Raw genomic sequence first — 27,347 nt, forward strand, 5'->3', positions numbered from 1 at the left:
TAAATTCTTCCTGAAAAAATCATTTTATTCTATTATTTTTTTTCCTAAAGTCTCCCTGAAAAAAAAAAAAAAAAACAAATCAGTGGGAGATTAATATTGCCCTTTCTGCTTGTGTGCCAGTCTTGACTCCTGGGTGTGCCATCTCTCTCTCTCTCTCCAATTGTGGGCCATAGAAAGCCTATTATTTTTTTAGCTTGATTTGGGTTCCAAAATCTACCTGAAAAAATCACTACATCAATCAGTGGGAGATAAATATTGGCCTCTGGGCTTGTGTGCCACTCCTGACTCCTGTGTGCGTCATCTCTCACTCAGTGGGCCATAGAAAGCCTTTTTTTTGTTTTATTTGTTTTCTAAATTCTCCCTGAAAAAATCATTTTATTTTATTTGGTTTCTAAATTCTTCCTGAAAAAATCATTTTATTCTATTATTTTTTTTCCTAAAGTCTCCCTGAAAAAAAAAAAAAAAAACAAATCAGTGGGAGATTAATATTGCCCTTTCTGCTTGTGTGCCAGTCTTGACTCCTGTGTGTGCCATCTCTCTCTCTCTCTCCAATTGTGGGCCATAGAAAGCCTATTATTTTTTTAGCTTGATTTGGGTTCCAAAATCTACCTGAAAAAATCACTACATCAATCAGTGGGAGATAAATATTGGCCTCTGGGCTTGTGTGCCACTCCTGACTCCTGTGTGTGTCATCTCTCACTCAGTGGGCCATAGAAAGCCTTTTTTTGTTTTATTTGTTTTCTAAATTCTCCCTGAAAAAATCATTTTATTTTATTTGGTTTCTAAATTCTCCCTGAAAAAATCATTTTATTTTATTTGGTTTCTAAATTCTTCCTGAAAAAATTTTATTCTATTTTTTTTTTCCTAAAGTCTCCCTGAAAAAGAAAAAATAAAAAAATCAGTGGGAGATTAATATTGCCCTTTCTGCTTGTGTGCCAGTCTTGACTCCTGGGTGTGCCATCTCTCTCTCTCTCTCCAATTGTGGGCCATAGAAAGCCTATTATTTTTTTAGCTTGATTTGGGTTCCAAAATCTACCTGAAAAAATCACTACATCAATCAGTGGGAGATAAATATTGGCCTCTGGGCTTGTGTGCCACTCCTGACTCCTGTGTGCGTCATCTCTCACTCAGTGGGCCATAGAAAGCCTTTTTTTGTTTTATTTGTTTTCTAAATTCTCCCTGAAAAAATCATTTTATTTTATTTGGTTTCTAAATTCTTCCTGAAAAAATCATTTTATTCTATTTTTTTTTTTTCCTAAAGTCTCCCTGAAAAAAAACAAAAAAACAAATCAGTGGGAGATTAATATTGCCCTTTCTGCTTGTGTGCCAGTCTTGACTCCTGGGTGTGCCATCTCTCTCTCTCTCTCCAATTGTGGGCCATAGAAAGCCTATTATTTTTTTAGCTTGATTTGGGTTCCAAAATCTACCTGGAAAAATCACTACATCAATCAGTGGGAGATAAATATTGGACTCTGGGCTTGTGTGCCACTCCTGACTCCTGTGTGCGTCATCTCTCACTCAGTGGGCCATAGAAAGCCTTTTTTTGTTTTATTTGTTTTCTAAATTCTCCCTGAAAAAATCATTTTATTTTATTTGGTTTCTAAATACTTCCTGAAAAAATCATTGTATTCTATTATTTTTTTTTCCTAAAGTCTCCCTGAAAAAAAAAAAAAAAAAAAAATCAGTGGGAGATTAATATTGCCCTTTCTGCTTGTGTGCCAGTCTTGACTCCTGGGTGTGCCATGTCTCTCTCTCTCTCCAATTGTGGGCCATAGAAAGCCTATTATTTTTTTAGCTTGATTTGGGTTCCAAAATCTACCTGAAGAAATCACTACATCAATCAGTGGGAGATAAATATTGGCCTCTGGGCTTGTGTGCCACTCCTGACTCCTGTGTGCGTCATCTCTCACTCAGTGGGCCATAGAAAGCCTTTTTTTGTTTTATTTGTTTTCTAAATTCTCCCTGAAAAAATCATTTTATTTTATTTGGTTTCTAAATTCTTCCTGAAAAAATCATTTTATTCTATTATTTTTTTTCCTAAAGTCTCCCTGAAAAAAAAAAAAAAATCAAATCAGTGGGAGATTAATATTTACATTTGTGCTTCAGTGACAGTCCTGCGTGTGTGGCATCTCTCTCATTTGTTGCCACCAAAAACAGAGTGTGTAACATTGTGCCTGATTTTCGTTGTGGTCTCACTCACCTGTAAAGGGGTAGCTAAATCATACTGAAGTTATAGCTCACCGTGTAAGTTGTGTGACAGCAACAAATACCGTTAGTTTGTTTACGTTTTTAAAACAATGAGGAAGTATGGTGGAACAGGTCGTGGCCGGGGGCGTTCATTGTCAGCTGGTAATGAGGGTAGTGGTAGTGGTGGAGCATCAGCTGGTCGTGGGAAAAAAAATATTGCACCTAAGTCTGGAGCTGTGGAGCCAGGTTCGTCGTCTGGCTACACAAGGCCTCGAACGCTCCCTTTTCTGGGAGTAGGAAAACCGCTTTTAAAGCCGGAGCAGCAAGAGCAAGTTTTGGCTTATCTTGCTGACTCAGCCTCTAGCTCTTTTGCCTCCTCTCGTGAAACTGGTAAATGTCAAAGCAGCGCGTCGTTAGTGGATGTTCACGGTCAGGGACAAGTCGCTTCCTTGTCCTCTTCAGCAAAAACAACAACAGAGAAGAATGCAGCAGGCGACACAACGGGTTACTCCATGGAGCTCTTTACACATACCGTCCCTGGCTTAGAAAGTGAAGCAGTTAACAGTCCATGCCCATTACAAGTTGAATCTGACATGGAGTGCACTGATGCACAGCCACAGCCAGACTACTATGCTGGTCCTTTGACTCAGACCACAACATTGCCCTCGCAGGGTAATGATCAAGAATCAGACCCTGATGAGACTATGTTGCCCCATCACGAACGCTATACCACCGACCGACACGGTGACACAGACGAAGTTGCACACGAGCTACAAGAAGAGGTAATAGATGACCCAGTTCTTGACCCCGATTGGCAGCCATTGGGGGAACAGGGTGCAAGCGGCAGCAGTTCTGAAGCGGAGGAGGAGGGGCCGCAGCAGGCATCAACATCGCAACAGGTTCCATCTGCCGGGCCCGTATCTTGCCCAAAACGCGTGGCAAAGCCAAAACCTGTTGGAGGACAGCGTGGCCATCCGGTTAAAGCTCAGTCTGCAATGCCTGAAAAGGTATCCGATGCTAGAAAGAGTGCAGTCTGGCATTTTTTTAAACAACATCCAATTGATCAGCACAAAGTCATCTGTCAAAAATGTTCAACTACCTTAAGCAGAGGACAGAATCTGAAAAGTCTCAATACAAGTTGCATGCATAGACATTTAACCACCATGCATTTGCAAGCCTGGACTAACTACCAAACGTCCCTTAAGGTTGTAGCACCCTCGGCCAATGAAGCTAGTCAGCAACGCAACATCCCTTCCGGCAGTGTAGGGCCACCATTTTCCGCACCACCTGCAGTATCTGTGCAGGTTTCTTTGCCAGGCCAAAGCAGTCAGGGTCAGGGAATCACCAGTTTCGTAGTAGGAAACACTGCATCTAGGGCACCGGCGGCAACAATACCATCTCCCACCGTCTCTCAGTCTGCCATGTCCACCGGCACCCCCGCTAGTTCCACGATCTCCAGCTCTCCAGTCCAGCTCACCCTACATGAGACTATGGTTAGAAAAAGGAAGTACTTAGCCTCGCATCCGCGTACACAGGGTTTGAACGCACACATAGCTAGACTAATCTCGTTAGAGATGATGCCCTACCGGTTAGTTGAAAGCGAAGCTTTCAAAGCCCTGATGGACTATGCTGTACCACGCTACGAGCTACCCAGTCGACACTTTTTTTCCAGAAAAGCCATCCCAGCCCTCCACCAGCATGTTAAAGAGCGCATCGTCCATGCACTCAGGCAATCTGTGAGCACAAAGGTGCACCTGACAACAGATGCATGGACCAGTAGGCATGGCCAGGGACGTTACGTGTCCATCACGGCACACTGGGTAAATGTGGTGGATGCAGGGTCCACAGGGGACAGCAAGTTTGGGACAGTTCTGCCTAGCCCACGGTCTAGGAAACAGTTGGCTGTAGCCGTTCGCACCCCCTCCTCCTCCTCTTCGTCCTCCTGCAGAAGCGAGAGCTCATCCACAGACCGCAGTCGCACAACCACTCCATCCGCAGCTGCCACTGTTGCACACCAGGTCTCCCATTATGGGGCAGCTACTGGCAAACGTCAGCAGGCTGTATTGGCTATGAAGTGTTTGGGCGACAACAGACACACCGCGGAAGTTCTGTCCGAGTTCTTGCAGAAAGAAACGCAGTCGTGGCTGGGCACTGTAGATCTTGAGGCAGGCAAGGTAGTGAGTGATAACGGAAGGAATTTCATGGCTGCCATCTCCCTTTCCCAACTGAAACACATTCCTTGCCTGGCTCACACCTTAAACCTGGTGGTGCAGTGCTTCCTGAAAAGTTATCCGGGGTTATCCGACCTGCTCCCCAAAGTGCGTGGACTTTGCTCACATATCCGCCGTTCGCCCGTACACTCCAGCCTTATGCAGACCTATCAGCGTTCTTTGAACCTTCCCCAGCATCGCCTAATCATAGACGTTGCAACAAGGTGGAACTCAACACTGCACATGCTTCAGAGACTGTGCGAACAGAGGCGGGCTGTTATGTTTTTGTGGGAGGATACACATACACGGGCAGGCAGTAGGATGGCAGACATGGAGTTGTCAGGTGTGCAGTGGTCGAAGATTCAAGACATGTGTCAAGTCCTTCAGTGTTTTGAGGAATGCACACGGCTGGTTAGTGCAGACAACGCCATAATAAGCATGAGCATCCCCCTAATGCGTCTGCTGATGCAAAGTTTGACGCACATAAAGGATCAGGCGTCTGCAGCTGAGGAAGAGGAAAGCCTTGATGACAGTCAGCCATTGTCTGGCCAGGGCAGTGTACAGGACGAGTTAGCGGGCGAAGAGGAGGAGGAGGACGAGGAGGATGATGGGGATGATTATATTTTTAATGAGGAAGCTTTTCCGGGGCCACTGGAAATTGGTGGCGCGGCAAGGCCGGGTTCTGGTTTTTGGAGGGACACAAGTGACGTGGATTTGCCTGAAACTGCCCCTCAACCAAGCACAACCGCAGATTTGAGAACTGGAACTTTGGCCCACATGGCGGATTATGCCTTACGTATCCTCAAAAGGGACACACGCATAACTAAAATGATGAACGATGACGATTACTGGTTGGCCTGCCTCCTTGATCCTCGCTATAAAGGCAAATTGCAAAATATAATGCCACATGAGAACTTGGAACTAATATTAGCAACCAAACAATCAACTCTTGTTGACTGTTTGCTTCTGGCATTCCCTGCACACAGCGCCCGTGATCGTTCTTACACGAGCTGCAGGGGCCAGCAGACCAGAGGAGTTAGAGGGGCAGAAATCAGAAGTGGCGTTGGCCAGAGGGGTTTTCTGACCAGGTTGTGGAGTGATTTTGCAATGACCGCAGACAGGACAGGTACTGCAGCATCAATTCAAAGTGACAGGAGACAACATTTGTCCAGTATGGTTACAAACTATTTTTCATCCCTTATCGATGTTCTCCCTCAACCGTCATTCCCATTTGATTACTGGGCATCAAAATTAGACACCTGGCCAGAATTGGCAGAATATGCATTGCAGGAGCTTGCTTGCCCGGCAGCTAGTGTCCTATCAGAAAGAGTATTCAGTGCTGCAGGTTCAATACTAACAGAAAAAAGGACTCGTCTGGCTACCCAAAATGTAGATGATCTAACCTTCATTAAAATGAACCACAACTGGATTTCGAAATCTTTTGCCCCACCTTGCCCGGCTGACACCTAGCTTTCCTATGAAAAGGTCTTGCCTGTGGACTATTCTGAATGCCTTTTCCAATCTCGTAATTTTCTGCACCTGATTGTCCAGCATACGACATGTTTACACCTCACTAAATGGCCAAACTCCCCACACGGGGCCGTGGTATCGACACTTGGCGACAGCACCCGTGAGAGTGCTGTTTGTCTGAAGAGGTGGGTGTGCCCACTTTTGGTCGACGGCACTGCCACTGGGTCCCTCCTAGTACAATAAAGTGTCTCTGGCGGTGGTGGTGCGCACCCAACGTCAGACACACCGTTGTAATATGAGGGGCCATGGGCCTGTACCGCCGGCCACAAGACATTTCCCCCCCCCCAGCTCAAACAGTGCTCTACCACTTGCAAAATTATCTCACAGCTCCACCAATGTTTAGTCTATGCGCTGACATCTTTCAATGCCTGCCACTGACAATACCATTGTATTGACATTTTTGTTATGTTAGGCCTTCGAAGCCTGTCTGCGGTCACTCCTTCCACTAGGCCTCCACTGACCACACCACTGCTGCCCGTGTACCCCTGGAACCAATTTAAAATTGCCTACAGCCATGTGTTATTATTTTAGGCCTTCGATGCCTGTCTGCGGTCACTCCTTCCACTAGGCCTCCACTGACCACACCACTGCTGCCCGTGTACCCCTGGAACCAATTTAAAATTGCCTACAGCCATGTGTTATTATTTTAGGCCTTCGATGCCTGTCTGCGGTCACTCCTTACAATATGCCTCCACTGACCACACCACTGCTGCCCGTGTACCCCTGGAACCAATTTAAAATTGCCTACAGCCAGCCCAATTTTTTTATTTTAGGCCTTCGATGCCTGTCTGCGGTCCGTTCTTTCTACTACTACTACACTGACAAGGCCACTGCTGCCCGTGTACCCCTGGAACCAATTTAAAATTGCCTACAGCCATGTGTTATTATTTTAGGCCTTCGATGCCTGTCTGCGGTCACTCCTTACAATATGCCTCCACTGACCACACCACTGCTGACCGTGTACCCCTGGAACCAATTTAAAATTGCCTACAGCCATGTGTTATTATTTTAGGCCTTCGATGCCTGTCTGCGGTCACTCCTTACAATATGCCTCCACTGACCACACCACTGCTGCCCGTGTACCCCTGGAACCAATTTAAAATTGCCTACAGCCAGCCCAATTTTTTTATTTTAGGCCTTCGATGCCTGTCTGCGGTCCGTTCTTTCTACTACTACTACACTGACCAGGCCACTGCTGCCCGTGTACCCCTGGAACCAATTTAAAATTGCCTACAGCCATGTGTTATTATTTTAGGCCTTCGATGCCTGTCTGCGGTCACTCCTTACAATATGCCTCCACTGACCACACCACTGCTGCCCGTGTACCCCTGGAACCAATTTAAAATTGCCTACAGCCATGTGTTATTATTTTAGGCCTTCGATGCCTGTCTGCGGTCACTCCTTCCACTAGGCCTCCACTGACCACACCACTGCTGCCCGTGTACCCCTGGAACCAATTTAAAATTGCCTACAGCCATGTGTTATTATTTTAGGCCTTCGATGCCTGTCTGCGGTCACTCCTTACAATATGCCTCCACTGACCACACCACTGCTGCCCGTGTACCCCTGGAACCAATTTAAAATTGCCTACAGCCAGCCCAATTTTTTTATTTTAGGCCTTCGATGCCTGTCTGCGGTCCGTTCTTTCTACTACTACTACACTGACCAGGCCACTGCTGCCCGTGTACCCCTGGAACCAATTTAAAATTGCCTACAGCCATGTGTTATTATTTTAGGCCCTCGATGCCTGTCTGTGGTCACTCCTTCCACTAGGCCTCCACTGACCACACCACTGCTGCCCGTGTACCCCTGGAACCAATTTAAAATTGCCTACAGCCATGTGTTATTATTTTAGGCCTTCGATGCCTGTCTGCGGTCACTCCTTACAATATGCCTCCACTGACCACACCACTGCTGCCCGTGTACCCCTGGAACCAATTTAAAATTGCCTACAGCCATGTGTTATTATTTTAGGCCTTCGATGCCTGTCTGCGGTCACTCCTTCCACTAGGCCTCCACTGACCACACCACTGCTGCCCGTGTACCCCTGGAAACAATTTAAAATTGCCTACAGCCATGTGTTATTATTTTAGGCCTTCGATGCCTGTCTGCGGTCACTCCTTACAATATGCCTCCACTGACCACACCACTGCTGCCCGTGTACCCCTGGAACCAATTTAAAATTGCCTACAGCCAGCCCAATTTTTTTATTTTAGGCCTTCGATGCCTGTCTGCGGTCCGTTCTTTCTACTACTACTACACTGACCAGGCCACTGCTGCCCGTGTACCCCTGGAACCAATTTAAAATTGCCTACAGCCATGTGTTATTATTTTAGGCCTTCGATGCCTGTCTGCGGTCACTCCTTCCACTAGGCCTCCACTGACCACACCACTGCTGCCCGTGTACCCCTGGAACCAATTTAAAATTGCCTACAGCCAGCCCAATTTTTTTACTTTAGGCCTTCGATGCCTGTCTGCGGTCACTCCTTCCACTAGGCCTCCACTGACCACACCACTGCTGCCCGTGTACCCCTGGAACCAATTTAAAATTGCCTACAACCATGTGTTATTATTTTAGGCCTTCGATGCCTGTCTGCGGTCACTCCTTCCACTAGGCCTCCACTGACCACACCACTGCTGCCCGTGTAACCCTGGGACCAACATCAGAAAATATAAAAATAAGTATTTTGCTTATAAAAAAGAAAATACTGGAGAGATATCAAATGCAGACATTTTAACATTAAAAACAAACACATACAACAAAAATCTGGTACAGTACTAAAAATGGCCACCAGCTACAATAACTTTCTCCTGCAAGTAGTTAACTGAAAGTTTTTTTCAATTTAAAACACAGATATGGCATCCACCGAGTGTTGTCCTGTCGCGTCTTCTTTATATTATTGCCAAGAAGATGCAAAACAATGAAAATAATAAAATCATTATTTACCAAAAAAATAGAGTAAGTCAAAACCACATTGCAAATAAACATTCATTACAAATAAAGAAGCAGGGCGCGTCCGAGGGTGAGTATATACCTAATAAGAATATAATCACCCTCGGACGCGCCCTGCTTCTTTCCGACAGCCTTCCTTCCTAAGAATCAGCCCTTCCGTGGTGTAGAGAGAGGGTTTGTTACACTCCAAGGTGTTCCCCAGGTTGCCTTTCCTGAGCTTCGATCTTCATGCTCTCGTTTAGTAGTTGTCGGAATGTAGGCTGCATTAGGCCTACAAATTGGGTATGGGGTGGAGAGAGATGGTGTGTTACACTCCAAGGTGTTCCCCAGGTTTCCTTGCCATTGCTTCGGTCTTCCGACTCTCGTTTAGTAGTTGTAGAAAACTACACTGCATTAGGCCTACAAAATGGGTATCGGGTGGAGAGAGATGGTGTGTTACACTCCAAGGTGTTCCCCAGGTTGCCTTTCCTGAGCTTCGATCTTCCGGCTCTCGTTTAGTAGTTGTTGGAAACTACACTGCATTAGGCCTACAAATTGGGTATGGAGTGTAGAGAGATGGTGTGTTCCACTCCAAGGTGTTCTCCAGGTTGCCTTTCCTGAGCTTCGATCTTCCGGCTCTCGTTTAGTAGTTGATGGAAACTACGCTGCATTAGGCCTACAAATTGGGTATGGGGTGTAGAGAGATGTTGTGTTCCACTCCAAGGTGTTCCCCAGGTTTCCTCGCCAATGCTTCGATCTTCATGCTCTCGTTTAGTAGTTGTTGGAAACTACGCTGCATTAGGCCTACAAATTGGGTATGGGGTGTAGAGAGATGGTGTGTTCCACTCCAAGGTGTTCCCCAGGTTTCCTTGCCAATGCTTCGATCTTCATGCTCTCGTTTAGTAGTTTTTGGAAACTACGCTGCATTAGGCCTACAAATTGGGTATGGGGTGTAGAGAGATGGTGTGTTCCACTCCAAGGTGTTCTCCAGGTTGCCTTTCCTGAGCTTCGATCTTCCGGCTCTCGTTTAGTAGTTCTTGGAAACTACACTGCATTAGGCCTACAAATTGGGTATGGGGTGTAGAGAGATGGTGTGTTCCACTCCAAGGTGTTCTCCAGGTTGCCTTTCCTGAGCTTCGATCTTCCGGCTCTCGTTTAGTAGTTCTTGGAAACTACACTGCATTAGGCCTACAAATTGGGTATGGGGTGTAGAGAGATGGTGTGTTCCACTCCAAGGTGTTCCCCAGGTTTCCTTGCCAATGCTTCGATCTTCATGCTCTCGTTTAGTAGTTGTTGGAAACTACGCTGCATTAGGCCTACAAATTGGGTATGGGGTGTAGAGAGATGGTGTGTTCCACTCCAAGGTGTTCCCCAGGTTTCCTCGCCAATGCTTCGATCATCATGCTCTCGTTTAGTAGTTGTTGGAAACTACGCTGCATTAGGCCTACAAATTGGGTATGGGGTGTAGAGAGATGGTGTGTTCCACTCCAAGGTGTTCTCCAGGTTGCCTTTCCTGAGCTTCGATCTTCCGGCTCTCGTTTAGTAGTTCTTGGAAACTACACTGCATTAGGCCTACAAATTGGGTATGGGGTGTAGAGAGATGGTGTGTTCCACTCCAAGGTGTTCTCCAGGTTGCCTTTCCTGAGCTTCGATCTTCCAGCTCTCGTTTAGTAGTTCTTGGAAACTACACTGCATTAGGCCTACAAATTGGGTATGGGGTGTAGAGAGATGGTGTGTTCCACTCCAAGGTGTTCTCCAGGTTGCCTTTCCTGAGCTTCGATCTTCCGGCTCTCGTTTAGTAGTTCTTGGAAACTACACTGCATTAGGCCTACAAATTGGGTATGGGGTGTAGAGAGATGGTGTGTTCCACTCCAAGGTGTTCCCCAGGTTGCCTTTCCTTAGTTTCGATCTTCCGGCTCTCGTTTAGTAGTTGTTGGAAACTACGCTGCATTAGGCCTACAAATTGGGTATGGGGTGTAGAGAGATGGTGTGTTCCACTCCAAGGTGTTCTCCAGGTTGCCTTTCCTGAGCTTCGATCTTCCGGCTCTCGTTTAGTAGTTGTTGGAAACTACGCTGCATTAGGCCTACAAATTGGGTATGGGGTGTAGAGAGATGGTGTGTTCCACTCCAAGGTGTTCCCCAGGTTTCCTCACCAATGCTTCGATCATCATGCTCTCGTTTAGTAGTTGTTGGAAACTACGCTGCATTAGGCCTACAAATTGGGTATGGGGTGTAGAGAGATGGTGTGTTCCACTCCAAGGTGTTCCCCAGGTTTCCTCGCCAATGCTTCGATCATCATGCTCTCGTTTAGTAGTTGTTGGAAACTACGCTGCATTAGGCCTACAAATTGGGTATGGGGTGTAGAGAGATGGTGTGTTCCACTCCAAGGTGTTCTCCAGGTTGCCTTTCCTGAGCTTCGATCTTCCGGCTCTCGTTTAGTAGTTGTTGGAAACTACGCTGCATTAGGCCTACAAATTGGGTATGGGGTGTAGAGAGATGGTGTGTTCCACTCCAAGGTGTTCCCCAGGTTTCCTCGCCAATGCTTCGATCATCATGCTCTCGTTTAGTAGTTGTTGGAAACTACGCTGCATTAGGCCTACAAATTGGGTATGGGGTGTAGAGAGATGGTGTGTTCCACTCCAAGGTGTTCTCCAGGTTGCCTTTCCTGAACTTCTATCTTCAGGCTCTCATTAAATCGTGGTTAAACGGAACAACTGCATTTGGTGTACTAGTTGGTTTGGGGCCTACTATCGGTGTCTGCCACTCCTTGCTGTTCTCCTGGTTTCCTGTCCTGAAATTCCGTTTTCAGGCGCTCGTTAAGTAGTTGTTAATGTTAGACTGCATTTGGCCTACTAGTTGGGTTGGGGCCTACTATCGGTGTCTGCCACTCCTTGCTGTTCTCCTCCACTGAACAAAGCTGTGCCGCCTGTTTACTACGGTTGCCAATTTTGAACTGCATTTCGACTACTTACTGATTTGGGCCTACTCTCTGTGTCAGCCTCTCATTCCAGTTGTCCTCCACTGCAATGCCCCCTGGTTATTCCTGTGTTACCAATTTTGAACTGCATTTAGCCAACTTTATTCTTTGGGCCTATATCTGTGTTTCCTCCTCATCCTGCCCATTGCCCAGCCAGTGATAGATGAGTCTGCTGGTACATTGACCCATAACGCAACATTCCCCGTGCACGCTACACAACAACATTGTGACCCTGCTGAAAGTCAGGTTGCTCTTCCCGCATACCATACCACCTTACACGGGGACAAAGAGGAAGGTGCAGATGAAAGTGCAGGTTCCTTCATCAGGTGGGGGGAGGAATACTAGTTGGCGACGTCACTGGCACAGGGCCTCTCATAGTACGCAAAAGTGTTGCTGCCGGTGGGAGGCACCCCCGCCGTGCAAACACACCGCTGTACTTTGAGGGGCCCTGTGCCAGTGCCAATGCCAACGAGTGGGCCCCCCCCTGCTTGCACAGGTTCACAGCACTTGCAAAGTTGAAATACTTACCTCTCCCTGCTCCACTGCCGTGACGTGGTCCAGATTTCCTGGGCCCACTAATTACTTGAACCAGCCCTACCCACCACAACTTTAGCCAAATGACCCCCAATTTCAAATGCCTTCCAATTATTATAAGGTAAATTACGCTTGACAAGCTTCATTAAGAAGAATGGATGGTTTTGACATTAAAATGGGCACTCTAGGTGTTTTCCTGGCCCCCACTCACTGCCGACTATGCTGCCCCATTGACTTGCATTGGGTTTCGTGTTTCGGTCGATCCCGACTTTACGTCATAATCGGCCGATTTCACTCGACCCGACTTTTGAGATAGTCGGGTTTCGCGAAACCCGGCTCGACTCTAAAAAGGTCAAGGTCGCTCAACTCTAGTAGTGTCCTGTCAGAATCTGCACCAGGACATTATCTTACCCTCCTTTTGTGAGAACCCCTCAAATCAGAAAGAACGGGCCCTTCATGCGTTGGATGTAAGACAGGCAGTCATTGAATATCTAGAGGCTACTCGTAGTTGGAAACAGGACCCTAACTTGTTTTATCTTATTTGGCGGTAAAAATAAGTAAGGGGAAAAAAGCCTCTAAAACCACCATCGCAAGATGGGTTACCTCTGCAATCTCCTTAGCCTATCAGTGAGAAGTGATCAGTCCTCTCGAAGGTTAAAGAGCCCACTCGACGAGAGCAGTATCCACTTCCTGGGCTGAGTGGGTGGGGGCATCAGTCGAGCAAATTTGTAAGGCTGCCACCTGGGCCAGGCTAGATACGTTTTGCAGGTATCATAAATTAGACGTGTTGTCTAGTCAACAAACTCCCCTCGGGAGAAAGGTTCTCCAGGCAGTGGTCCCACCCTGAGGAGGTACTTTGGTATTTTCCATGCTGTCCAGAGGGACGTCCTGGAAAATAGGTATTAGACCTACTGGCAATTATGCTTCCAGGTGTCCATCCTGACAGCACGGTTAGTTCCCTCCCTGATTGTGTTATTTTCCTGATGTCTTAATACGATATTGGTTGAAATAAATTAATTAAGTTGTATCGGCCATGGTTTAGTACTTGTCAAAACACTGAGGGAGGTGGGTTGGAAGAGGCCTTTTAACCTCTCGTGTGTTTTCCTGTCCCTGTAGGGAGGAGGAAGACAACCTCCATGGTGCTGTCAGGATGGACTCCTGGAAAGATAATTACCAGTTGGTCTAATATCTACATTCTATATTAACTATATAAACTGTAGAATATTTGCCTGTCCCCTACAAATATTTTTGTATAATGGTGCTATGAAAGATTTTCAAGAACTCTGAGGGTATGTGCACAAGATGTCTTTTTCAGGTGGATTTCGCTTCAAAAAATGCCTGAAAAAAGTACTGACTAAACCAGGGGTCCCCAACTCCAGGCCTTGAGGGCCGCCAACAGTGCAGGTTTTCAGGATTTCTTTAGTATTGCATCGGTGGTAATGTGATCGTCTGCACAGGTGATGATTCCAACCCCTGTGCAATACTAAGGAAATCCTGAAAACCTGCACTGTTGGCGGCCCTCGAGGCCTGGAATTAGGGACCACTGGACTAAACATTCAACAATCAAAAAAGTGAACATGCTGCATGCATTTCTATGTAAAAACAACTTTCTGTTAATTTATGAGTTCAGGCCTTATCACTGCATAAGGTTTCCAAAGATTCCAAGCTGTTAAAAGAAGTGACCTGACCATTCTTCGGGTGTTTTCCACTCTGAAGACACTCTATACTTTAGAAGCAATGATAAGGCTGAAAAAACTACTGGAAGATGATAGGGCATATTTTTGAGCATTTTGCCATTTTTGCTTGAATAATAATAATCTTTATATAGCGCTAACATATTCTGCAGCGCTTTACAGTTTGCACACATTATCATCGCTGTCCCTGAATCTAAATTCCCTATCAGTGTGTCTTTGGAATGTGGGAGGAAACTTGGGAACCCAGAGGAAACCTGCACAAACACAGGGAGAACATGCAAACTCCTTGCAGATGTTGTCCTTGGTGGGATTTGAACCCAGGACTCCAGCGCTGCAAGGCTGCAGCGCAACCCCTGAACCACTGAGCCCTCCAGAAAAAGAACATCATCTGTACATACCCTGAGGGGGTCCAGCTTAACCCCTTAAGGATCAGGAGTATTTTCATTTCTGCATTTCCATTTTTTGCTCCCCTTCTTCCCACGGCCATATCATTTTTATTTTTCCATCAATATGGCCATGTCAGGACTTTTTTTTGGGGGGGCGAGATGTAATTTTGAAGGGCGCCATTGATTTTACCATATTATGTACTGGAAAATGGGAAAAAAATCCAAATGCGATGAAATTGCAAAAAAATTGCAATTCCACAATTGTTTTTTGGATTTTTTGTTACCATGTTCACTAAATGCAAAAACTGACCTGCCATTATGATTCTCCAGGTGATTATGAGTTCACATACACCATACATGTGTAGGTTCTTTTTTATTTTAGTGGTAAAGAAAATTTGAAAGTTTGTAAAAAAAAATGTTGCCATTTTTCTGAGACCCATAGCGTCTCCATTTTTTGGGGATCTAGGGCCAAGTGAGGGCTTATTTTTTGTGTGCAGATTTGATGTTTTTCTTGATACTATTTTGGTATATATGATCTTTTGATCACCTGCTATTGTATTTTATTGCAATGTTACAGCAACAAAAAAAAAGAAATTTTGGAGTTTCGATTTTTTTCTCGCTACGCCATTTACCGATTGAATTAATTATTTTTTTATATTGATAGATTGGGCGATTCGGAATGCAGCGATACCAAATATGTGTATGTTTTATTGTTTTATTGCTTTATTTTGAAGTGGGCAAAAGGGGGGCGATTTGAACTTTTATTTTTCTAAATATTTTTAATAATGCTGTAGATAAGCCCCCGGTCTGACCGGAAAGATAAGAAAAATAAGTTTTATTATACTCACCCGGGGGGCGGTCCGTTGCGGTCCGGTCCGATGGGTGTCGCAGGTCCAGGTTTGGCACCTCCCATCTTCTTGTGATGCCGCCCTCCTGCTTGCTTCATCGCTCCCCAGCATCACACTCCTGCACAGGCTTATTTATCTGCCCTGTTGAGGGCAGAGTAAAGTACTGCAGTGTGCAGGCGCCGGGAAAGGTCAGAGAGGCCCAGTGCCTGCACACTGCAGTACTTTGCTCTGCCCTCAACAGGGCAGATAAGTATGCCTGCACATGAGCGTGACACCTGGGAGCGATGAAGCAACAGGAGGGCAGCGTCGCAAGAAGAAGGGAGGTGCCGGACCCAGACCTGCGACACCCAATGGACTGAACCGCTCCCCGGGTGAGTATAATAAAACTTACTTTTCTTATCTTTCAGGTCGGACCGGGGGCACTATAGAATTCTGTAGATAAGCCCTGAAAGGCAGTGGCCATATCTTATATCGGCCAAAACTGCTGACAGGTTCGCTTTAAACAATAAATGCTTACTATTATAGAAACTGAATGAGACAAATAAGACTAGTTGACAAGTCTATATGTGTTCCTAAAGTGATCAAGTCTATATGTGTCACTAAAGGTATCCATTATTTTTTCCATCAAAGCTCAATTGTGAACAATGTCACTAGGGTGCACACTGCATCTGCTGCAGCCTTTACCTATTTCTCGGTCTCCCAAGGGTGACCAAAAAGGTTGCAAATAGTGGCCTTTACTATACTAATAGTTTCTCTTCAACTTAAACCATGAATGTATCTACAGCAACTGCTATGTAGTCTAGCTATACCCCATCTCAACTCGGGGAAGATAGAATAAGAGATAACTGAGGATGATGGAAAACAATAGAATAGTGTGAAAATGAATGCAGAGTAGTAGCAGTCTGTTAAATTGACCTTTATTTTTTTATCATTCAGGTTTGTCCCTTTAATAAAAAATCTGGAATTGACTGGTATGGAAATCCCCATTAAGCCTTCACATTTTTGTTGTTCTTGTTAGGCTCAGCACAGATTTTCAATAGTTTCTTGTGCTTCATTAAAGTTTCCAAAGGATTAAGAATGGTCTCATTACTTCATGCAAAATAACTGAATTTGTTTCCGGTTTTAAAAAAGTGCTGTACACATTAACAGATAAAAAAGGGAAAAGAAAACAACTACATAATCCTTTTTTGTTACCATAAATCCACAAATCCTGCAACCTTGACTTTTCTTAAAAATCATTTGACATTGAGGTTGAACATTTGTTAAATTTCAATATTTTTTTCATGGAAGTTGCCTTAAACAGAGTCTCTTACTTCTATTAGCTATTCTATGAGCCATTTTTCCTTAAAGGGAATCTATCAGCAGGATTACACCCCTTTAAAACTATTTTTATGCACGTGTAGCTCTAGTAAAGAAAAATACAGCCATAGCGTTAACTAAACAGTATGTTTCTCTATTATTGAAAAATCTGCTTTTGAATTGATATGCAATTGAAGATGAAGTGCTTTGGACCAGGGAAGCACTTCTCAAACCTCTGCCACTCCAGCTCTATTCAATCTATCCTGTCAAGTGCTGTCTTTCCCTGCTTCACTGACAGCTCTTTTGCGGTTGTATGCTAAGCAGGAGAAGGTAGAGCTGGGTGTGGATTAGCGCTGGAGCAATAGAGGCTTGAGAAGTGCTTCCATGGGCCAAAGCACTTCAGCCTCATTTTCATATAAATTAAAATGCATATTTCTCAGTAACAAAGGAATGGACTTTCTAGCTAAAGGTATGGTTGGACTTGTCTTTGCAAAACCTACTTGTGCATAAAAATAGCCTAATAGCAACTTTAAGTTTGTGGGTAGATCCCTGCCTTGCCACGGAGGTTGACACACTAGGGTTATGGTCAATGGCTCCTTCATCACCAAGGACTATCCCTATATGTTCCTTTATTGTCCTAGATATACACCATATTTAATGTGGCATATAATGCAAGTGTTACTCACTGTTTACTGTATTGTTGGAGATTTGTTATGTAATATATGATCTGGCCAGTAGAGGACAGCGTCAAGAGGCCAGAGTTAGAGCACGGAGGTTTGGGGGGATTGGCGGGCGATTGGGAGGAGTCAAATGAGATAATGTTGGTGACTCTGGGACACATTGTTTAGCTTAACATGAGCCAGGTTGATGACTACAGAAGAGTATACAGTATCTTGGGCTAGGCCACATGATGCCTTATCTCTATGGACTTAGGGTAGCCCTGCATTGGAGAGATCGGTATTCCCTAAGAGCTTCAAGACAGCGTTTCTATCTCTAAGGACTTAGGGAAGCCCTGCGTTGCAGAGATTAGCATTGCCTAAGAGCATTAAGATGGGGTTTCTGATTATTCGGGACTCAGCACTGCAAGGACCCTTCTACTTCAGTTTCAGGATGTACAAGTACCATCTTATATCTGAATATATATGCTCCTATATAAATAAATTTATAGAGGTCTAGCTGATTTGGAGAAAACGCCTCTTCTGTGAGAAACACTGTGAAAACTGCTCCAAGTAGGCGATTACTAAAGTACTGGCACAATACTGTTGTTTTATTGATTTATGCATAAAAAAAGTTATTTGCATTGTATTTATAAACCAACAACATAGTTAGATAAACTCACTGAAATAGACAAATAAAAAAATATTCACTAAAGTCAAATACAAAACCTACTCAAAGAGTGAATATAAAGAAGAATCCAAGACCTGTACAAAAATATTAAAAAATATTAAAAAAAAAATAGGCAAATAGGCAGTTTCCAAGTTTTGTATTCTTCTTTATATTCACTCTTTGAATAGGTTTTGCAATGTATTTATCTAGCATATAACTGTTAATTCTGTTTAAGTGTACTTGCATATATGCTTAGTCTGTGTTATTGAGAGTAACTGCTATCATTATATTTGTTACTTATATACTGTTTACCTACCATTCTTTCCTTGTTGGTGGGTGGTTCGGAGGAGTCCAAGGAGAATCTGGGTGGAAGTGAAGCTGCCGATCCTTGAAGAAAATCTGGAGAGAGCAGTGCGACTCTGGATCTGTGACTTTGAGACAAGTTGTTCAGCTTAACATGAGCTGACTTGGTGAGGAAAACCAAGTACACAGCATCTTGGGGTAGGCCACACTAGGCCTTATCTCTAAGGACTTAGGGAAGCCCTGTATTAAAGAGATCGGCATTCCCTAAGAGCTTCAAGACATTTCTATCTGTAATGACTGAATATATTATTATAGGTGCATATTTAAATAGCTGTGAGAAAATCACTGGCAAAGTACTGGAGGGGAGATATGTATCACTAAGGCTATTAGCTTCAGTGATTTAAAACCTAGAGGTTTGCTCCAGCACACGAAGTGCTGAGAGGAGTTAATCAGACATTTTAAGTGCTTGGCTTTTAAATGAACAGCTAAAGAGTGGATGGGATGTTGTTCACCATATCTATACCCCGGGGTGGGCTTTTACAAGGTAAATAGTCAGCCTTCTCAGTCATTAGGTGTTCAGTAGGCCTGGAGAGTGGAACTCTATTGCTATGTGTCCTGACAAGGAAAGCTGAACCATTGCATGTTCTGGCAAAACTAAGCAGGCTGAACATTTTTGTTTTGTTTTTCCTGTTTTACCAGAACAGTACATGTTTATTTTTACTTTGCACTGGTTTATTCTACTTGTATATAATAAACCAGTGAAAAACTTAAAGTGTTTCCTGGGTCTTCCTCCGAGTGCAGCCGAGTGAGCCAATCTACCAGATAGCCTTATAAAGGTCCAGTCTTTCAGTCTTCAGTAAGAGACACTGCAAAAACTGCTCCGAGTGGTTGATTACTAAAGTACTGGCACAATATTGTCTTTTTATTGATTTATACATAGAAAGGGTTAATCGCTTTGTATTTAGCTCGCATATAACTGTGTTAATTCGGTTTAAGTGTACCTGTTTATACTCTTAGTTGGTGTTATTGAGAGTAACTGCTGTTATTGTATTTGTTACTTATACACCTACCATCCTTTCCTTTGTTTTATAAACTGGTTTGTAAATATTCATATTGTATTATCTAAGCTTTCCACGTGTCTGCTGATTATTGCTATACCCCTCGTCCTGTGGCCGACCCTCGTCCATGTTTCACATAGTATACCAGATACACAGAGTTATGCACCCATACCATACACTAGGAACAAATCTATAATTAATCGTTCAAATGTAAGCAGGTACGCGGATGTAACAGCGCAGAGGATGAGGACACAGTGGTAACTTAACCAAACAAATATTTATTTGACTAACACAAGTATAAGTGGTGCGTATGGCACAATATAAAGGGTAAAGCAAATGGTGGAAGGACTTTAAATTATTGTACAATAGAATACAGCAATTCGGCTTTCCAGAATATCATCACAATTCTTATCACACACTATCGTTTTATTATTGCAAATTAAAAATTATTAAGCTTTCTGAGCACAGAGGCTCCTTCTTCAGACAGGTTTACAAATAAATTACCGAGACAAGAGCACAACATTTAAGAGATACAACAGGACATTGTACATAGCGTGTATGGGGTGGCGCTTGATATAAGATAAGCCAAGGAAATCAAATTAAGGTTTTTGTTACAAAAGAGGAGGTGGTGCTAGTGATAGCTTAGTGATCTGGAGTCGGTGTTGTGAAGGTGACTTTTGTCATTTTTGGGCATAAAAGTATTTACCTCAATTTTTCTGGCTAACACAATGCCACAATATAATTTTTTAATGCCTCAAATAATAAATTGGTGGATCAAGTATCCAAAAATTAACCAAGCATGTGTCAATGTCATTATAGTACTCATCTGAATCTCATTCATTGCCTATATGCGTTTCCCCTCCATCAATTGGTTCATCAGGCGATTCCTAGACAGTCTGGCATCAGTTCATGGCATCCTTAATACAGATAGTGGGTTCTCTGTGGTAGTTTATCCATGTAGATTTCAGAATCTTGATTGATTTTACACATCTCTTGTGTTTTCAGTTAGAAGGGATGTCTACATCTATTTAACCATGTTTTGTATGTTGTGCAATGTGTTTTTGATTACAGTAAAGTGAACTAATTTAAGAGTTTCCCAAGATTTAATACAATTTGTTTTGGTTTGTGGCCAGGATAATAAGGACTTTATCAGCAAGGACACTACTACAATCTAACCTGTATTTTGTAGTTTTGGAACTAGTTTGGAAAATAATCATAAAACTTAACTTTTAATCCAATTCTAAAAATGCCTAAAGTGCAGAGGAGTGCAAAAAGTGCTAGTGCTTAAATCAAATAGTGCAAGTAAAAACAAACGAACAACATTTGTACACATCACATACTGTTTGTCAAATCTCTAAGTCTCTAGGATTTGGCATATGTGATGTGTACCAATTCTGTTTGTTTTTACTTGCACTGTTTGATTTAAGCACTAACCAGGATAATAAAGCGTTTGAAGTTTTCTGCATTGCCATAATTCATGATCTTGTATGTCAGCTAGCTACCCCATCTGAGAAATTTCACTGCAAGCTGCCAAATGTCAATTCTTGCTAAGTTTATTCTAGTTGGAAATATGTAAATGATAGAAAGGTACATGTGAAATAACGTAGATTTGCATCGCTTTTTAAAAGAAAATAAAGTAAAAAACAACTATTTTTGTTTATTTAGGGGGACAAAGGATTGTCTGGTTTTAAAGGAGATAAGGTAAAGTATAAAGCTGAATGGAAGCAGAAATTCGTTAGTTGACTATCTAAGCTACTTATCATGACGAGTAGAGATGAGTTGCCCAGAAAACGATTGCCGAATCCAAATTTGCCATTTTCGTGCCAAACTCACGATTTTATAAGGATCATTTCCGAACATATTCGCTCATCTGTACTCCCATTGACTCCAATGGCATTTGGCTATGTTCAGCAAATATTGCAAATACAGAGATCATAATCCAAAACGAATATTGAAATATTCGCTCATCTCTAATCACGAGCGACTTCTGGAGATCTGCCAAGATGACTTTGTGGGTAATTGAAAAAATGAGTAAAAGAGAAGTGGTATAATAGGGACAGCATAATATTTTATGAACACTATACACTTTATTTTATAGCTGGGCACAGTTGAATTGGAAGTTTACATCTCTGCATTATTATTACTTAACATATGCTAGCGCTTTTTTTTATACAGGGTGACCCCATGATTTTATTTGGAACTCCTGGACATAAAGGAAACAAAGGCGAAGCGGTAAAACATTTTCTGTGGTTTAAGTTATTGATAATGCTTTACATTAGACTCACAAAGCAAGAAGGGAGCCGATTGCAAAGATCAATTTTGCCACCTTTGATAGAAGGGTTTGGTGATTGTTTTTAACCCTGCATGACTTTTCCATAACAATTCAGTCAGTTCAGGAAATTGTGCACAAGGCAGATACAGGGTATATGTTATACAGACGGCATCTATCTCTAACCAAAGCTACTATAGCTCAGATCGCTGTTGTTTAACCATTTAAATGTTGCTGTCAATGTAACAGTGGCATTTACATGGTTGTGATGGGCACTTGTGATAAGATTGATAAAATTGTGGGTTGCCAATGGGCTACTATGCCAGGGTCTTTCTGAAGACCCCCTGTCACTGCCATATTGGTGCAACAGGCTTGACTTCATAATAAGACATGTGATTAATGTTATGCAATAATGATGTATTGCACTGTATAGTACATATGATCATACCTGTAGGTTCAGATACCCAAAGAAGACTAACAAGTAGAATAAAAAGTAAAAGTTTTAATCAACATCCTTCCACCATTCAAAGAAAAAGGAAACATTTGTTATTTCCACAGTGAAAAAGTCTGATTTATTAATAAGGGAAATTATTTAAAGAACAGTAAGTGTCATAAAGAAAATGATCGAAATGCCAGAATCGCCATTTTTCAGTCACCGTATCCCTTAAAAAAAAAAATGTCACTTGAAAAACTGTAGCTTGACAAACAAAAAATAAGCCTTTGTGCAGTCTCACCAACAGAAAAATAAAAAAGATACATGTCTCAGAAAATGGTGGCACAACCCAAATTTTATTTTAATTTTTCAAAGTTTCAGAATTTTTCTTCACCTCTAACATAAAAAAGTTAAGTTTGATATTATCGTATATTGACCCCAAGAATCATGCTGCAAGGTAATTTTTGCTACACATTGAGCATCGTAAAATGAAACTCAAAAAATAAAGCAGAATTACGAGTTTTTTTCCAACATTATATCACACTTGGGAATTTTCTACCGCTTTTCAGTACAATTCGTTGTAAAATGAATCTCGTCCTTCAAAACTAAATCTCGAGCTGCAAAAAAGAAGCACTTTTATAGCTATTTATTGCAAAAGTAACAATGTTATTGATCTAGGAAGAAGGGGAGGAAAAAAGAGCAAAAAACATGTATTCCCATTAAAGGGAATCTGTCACCACATTTGATCTAAACTGTTAATATGGGCATACAAGTTATAGAATTCTCAAAAAAAAAACAATAATTGTGGAGTTGCACTTTTTTTGAAATTTCTTCCAGTACACTATGTGGTAAAAAATCAATGGTGCCATTCAAAAGTACAACTCATCCCACAAAAAAAAGGCTTCACATTGATGTAAATATTAAAAAGTTATAGCTCTTGAAAGAAGGGGAGGAAAAAAATGAAAACAAAAAGGAAAATGGTTCAGGAGTGAAAGGGGTTAATGTGCAACTTGTCCAACTATTCTTAATTAAAAAATTTCTGAATCGTTTTCCGTATACAGCTCCAATGCAGCACTATTTGTCCTCACATTAAGACCTCAATCAGACATCACTTTTTCACGTACGAATTTGTTCCGTGTTTTTCACAGGTAGGCCGGTGTCACACTGGCGTTTTAAACGGCCGAGTGCAATGCGATAAAAAATCGCATTGCACTTGGACCAATTTTAAGCTATGGGGCAGCTCCCACCAGCCAACTTTTTGTCGGCCGTTTTCCTCGGTCCAAGACAATCGCAGCATGCTCGGACCGAGGAAAACTCGGCTCACTCGCACCCATATAAGCCTATGGGTGCGAGTGAGACAGAGCACACCTTTCGGATATCATCCGAGTGCTGTGCGTTATATGCGGACCCCAGCAATGGAGGAGATGGAGAAATTCATTTCTCCGCCTCCTCCGCAGCTGTGCTCCGATCCTCCCTGTGCGAGAGAATCGGAGCACAGACGCATGACACTCGGCTCCTGCTCTGCTGCGAGCAGGAGCCAAGTGTCATTAGCATATCGCATCCGATGATCTCGCATCGGATGCAATATGCCAGTGTGACGCCGGCCTTAGAATTGTAATTATAGTCTATGGAGCTGTTCAAATGTTTGCAGGTTTGGGGTTTTTTTGGCATAAGAGAAAATTACTGATGGTAATAAAGGATCCACTGATGATCTTATCAAGTGAATTGATCAAAATGTGATGAAAATCTGATGTCTAATGCAAACTACAATCAAACCGTCTTGTCTGATCCTGTAATTGTATTCTGTAATCTGTAACTTACGACTTCCTAATGAATCTTTCTAAGTAGAGGACAGATGGAAGCTTGGATGTACTTTGTTACGACGGAGTTGCATAGGTCTCTGCAAGACACCAAATGGTAGAAAAAGTATTGTATGTTATTGTATATTCCAGACAGAATTATGAAAATAAAATAACTGGAATCAAAGCGAGATGTAGCCTGTAAATGTTAAATTAACATTGTTGTCTTTACAATATTTATTGAAATGATGAAATAAGAAAGGTAATAAGGCTAAATACACACTTCTCTTTTATAGGGTGTTAGGGGAAATCCAGGTTTTGATGGAGATAAAGGTGAAAAAGGAGAAGATGGACCACCAGGAGAAAAAGTATATCTGACCTATTTACTTAGGTGTTATATGTTCTGCAGGATATTCTGATAATAATTTCCTGGCCAGGATCTGATCAGCCTAAAAACTCTCTTAGGGTATGTTCACACGTTCAGGATTTCCATCCTTTTTTTTTCAGGACAGTTTTTTTAAAAAACTGCAGCTCTTGGCAGAAAACGCAGGTCCTTTTTTTGGTCCTTTTTTTGTCCTTTTTTGATGCGTTTTTTGATGCGTTTTTTTATCCTTTTTTTATGCAGTTTTTTATGCAGAGACTGTGTGTTTCCTAGGAAGCTTTTTAGGGCTAAAATGGCTGAAAATACCCTAACCCTACCCCTAACCCTAACCCTACCCCTAACCCTACCCCTAACCCTACCCCTAACCCTACCCCTAACCCTAACCCTACCCCTAACCCTACCCCTAACCCTAACCCTACCCCTAACCCTACCCCTACCCCTATTCTAACCTTAGTAAAAAAAAAAAAAAATTCTTAATTTTTTTATTGTCCCTACCAATGGGGGTGACAAAGTGGGGGGGGGGTGTCATTTACTATTTTTTTATTTTGATCACTGAGATAGGTTATATCTCAGTGATCAAAATGCACTTTGGAGCGAATCTGCCGGCCGGCAGATTCGGCGGGCGCACTGCGCATGCGCCCGCCATTTTGCAAGATGGCGGCGCCCAGGGAGAAGACGGCCGGACGGACACCGGGACGCCGGGTAAGTATAAGGGGGGGAGATTAGGGCACGGGGGGGGGCATCGGAGCACTGGGGGGGGCATCGGAGCACGGGGGGGGCATCGGAGCACGGGGGGCGGGATCGGAGCACGGGGGGGCAGCCACACTCCGCCCACGCACTTCCGCCCGCTCCCCCGCACTTCCTGCTGCAGCGGTTCTGCACATCAAATCGCAGTAAAACCCGCAGATATATTTTTGATCTGCGGGTTTTACTGCGATTTTGACCTCACAATGGAGGTCTATGGGTGCAGAACCGCTGCGGTTCAGGAAAAAGAAGTGACATGCTCCTTCTTTTTTGCCGCAGCTATTCTGCGCGGCTTTTTAAACGAAATTACGGACCATGTGCACAGCAGTGACTGTTTTCCATAGGGTTACATTGTTATGTACCCTGCATGGAAAACTGCTGCGGAACCGCAGCGGCAATACCGCTGCGGTTCCGCAGTAAAAAACGCACTGTGTGAACATGGCCTTATACTGATCTCTACGTAAGGCTAAATTCACACTTCATTTAGCCACTATGTTCATCCTCATTATTTGTACAGTGTAAATGTTAAGGTTAAAAAAATACATAAATCAACTTTGTTGCACTTATTTTAGTGCAGAGGGACCACAAATCTTTATGATTTATAACATTTCCATATATTAGGGAACAAGTGTTTCCTCACTCCAAATATGACAATCGAGGTCAGTTGATCTAAGACCCATGTTCAGTGATCTAGTACCCATATCATGTCCGAGTTCTAATATATGCAATTGTATGCCACCAGCATAATGGTGCAGTGCAATATGTTTTATCTGTAACTCCATTTTTTTAGAGGGAAAAATTCTAATAACGAGCATTTACACATATTTTTTTAATGAAAATGGATATAGCAGTTTCAGTTACTTACATTTTGCCATTTTTTGAAAGGCACAGCTTTACATATTTTGTTGTTTACTGCTTCCAATATGTTTTTTTTAGTATAAATTCTTCTGCTAAATTCATTCACTGTATCAATTATTTTTTACAGGGCGCAAAGGGTGATGCTGGTTTTAAAGGCTCTATGGGAATGTTTGGTGCAAGGGGGCCCGTGGGACAGAAGGTAGCAAAATTATTACACATACACTAATATAATCATACTTATAAAAAGTCTAATTAAATTTTATAGTTTTTAATCATATTTCCAACTGTAATCAATGCTGTTTGAGTTTCTGAAATCAATGTTTGCATATTTGGATTCTAATAAAACATTATTCCGGACACCAAACTCCAATCTAACTTTCCTATGAATGCTCCCTTTCACAAGTCATCCTGTAAGACAAAGATATTAGAATCTATTATATTTATCTATTATTATAATATACAATGTAAATGGTGTTATAGACTGCCAATATTAGAAAATTGCCTTTACATGGATTTCCTTACATATTTTCATCACCAAAAAGACCATATTACAAAAGCAGAAATGCAATGATCTGTCAGTTTAAAGGGGTCGATGAGGAAATTTTACTTATAGTGGTGATGCCCTAGACTGCCTAAAAAAAATAAAAGAATAATTGATTGGCTCGGCGAGCATCTCCAGATAATTCTGGTCTCTTAAGGATAGGACTAGAAAGCAGAGACCAGGGAGACAGATTGAGCACTGGAACAGGACCTACGAGAGATCAGCTTTGGTAAATATTGATTCATTAATATTTTTTAGGCAGTCTGGGTCATTTCAGCACTATTTTTTCCATTTCCCTGGACAACCCCTTTTAGATGTACAACCCTCCAGTGTAGCCCTTTCTCAAGGAGCTGTGTTTTTCAATAGACTTTCAAATTGTGATTTATTAGCTCTATAGCTAATAATAATGTGACAGCTATCCTAATGGAATCTGTTAGGGAACAAATCTAAATAATATTATTTACAACCAAATTTTTTAGCTGTTTTTAATTTTCTTTTTCTCTCATAAAAGGGTGAACCTGGCGAACTTGGGCTTCCAGGAGATGCGGTAAGTGCCTAATCTGGTTTGTTTATGCATATTTGACTTGACTTGATTAGACTTGAACTCAGGTGCTACTCCAGGACGGACTCTGGAACTGCGGTAGCTGTCCCAGAAACTATACTGATAACTGAAGTTGTTAAGGCACCTCCCCTTTAGGGAAGATACCATAAAGTGAACCTGTCAGCAGGATTTTGCTAAGCAAACTAAAGGCATTGTCCTGTTGTTGCTGTTATACTGATTAAAATGATACTTGGGGTGAAGAAATCCATCTTGTAGTTCTTGCATAATCAGTGTTAGAAGTTTTCGGCTAATAATATGCCCATACTCTGGGGCGGGACTGTAAGCAGAGTCTTATCTTAGTGCTATAGGCCAGGGAAACCAATGAAAGACCTGCCCACAGGCCACTGCAAAGCACAAATATGGTCCTCATCATAGAGACAGAGAGAGAGAGAGATACACAGAGAGTGAGAGATACACAGAGAAAGAGATATACACA

At 42.7% G+C, this 27,347-nt stretch overlaps 1 protein-coding gene across 1 annotated transcript in view; it reads left to right on the forward strand.

Moving 5' to 3' along the window:
* Nucleotides 1–27,347, forward strand: part of LOC138676256 (collagen alpha-1(VII) chain-like) — an 831,262-nt gene that overhangs the window by 590,812 nt on the left and 213,103 nt on the right. The window contains exons 83-87 of the mRNA XM_069765365.1: nucleotides 20,950–20,985; nucleotides 21,460–21,516; nucleotides 24,082–24,153; nucleotides 25,897–25,968; nucleotides 26,822–26,857. Coding sequence (XP_069621466.1) covers nucleotides 20,950–20,985; nucleotides 21,460–21,516; nucleotides 24,082–24,153; nucleotides 25,897–25,968; nucleotides 26,822–26,857 — 273 coding nt within the window. The remainder of the gene's footprint in view (nucleotides 1–20,949; nucleotides 20,986–21,459; nucleotides 21,517–24,081; nucleotides 24,154–25,896; nucleotides 25,969–26,821; nucleotides 26,858–27,347) is intronic.

This window comes from Ranitomeya imitator, chromosome 4, assembly GCF_032444005.1.
Source record: "Ranitomeya imitator isolate aRanImi1 chromosome 4, aRanImi1.pri, whole genome shotgun sequence".
NCBI classification, from domain to species: domain Eukaryota; kingdom Metazoa; phylum Chordata; class Amphibia; order Anura; family Dendrobatidae; genus Ranitomeya; species Ranitomeya imitator.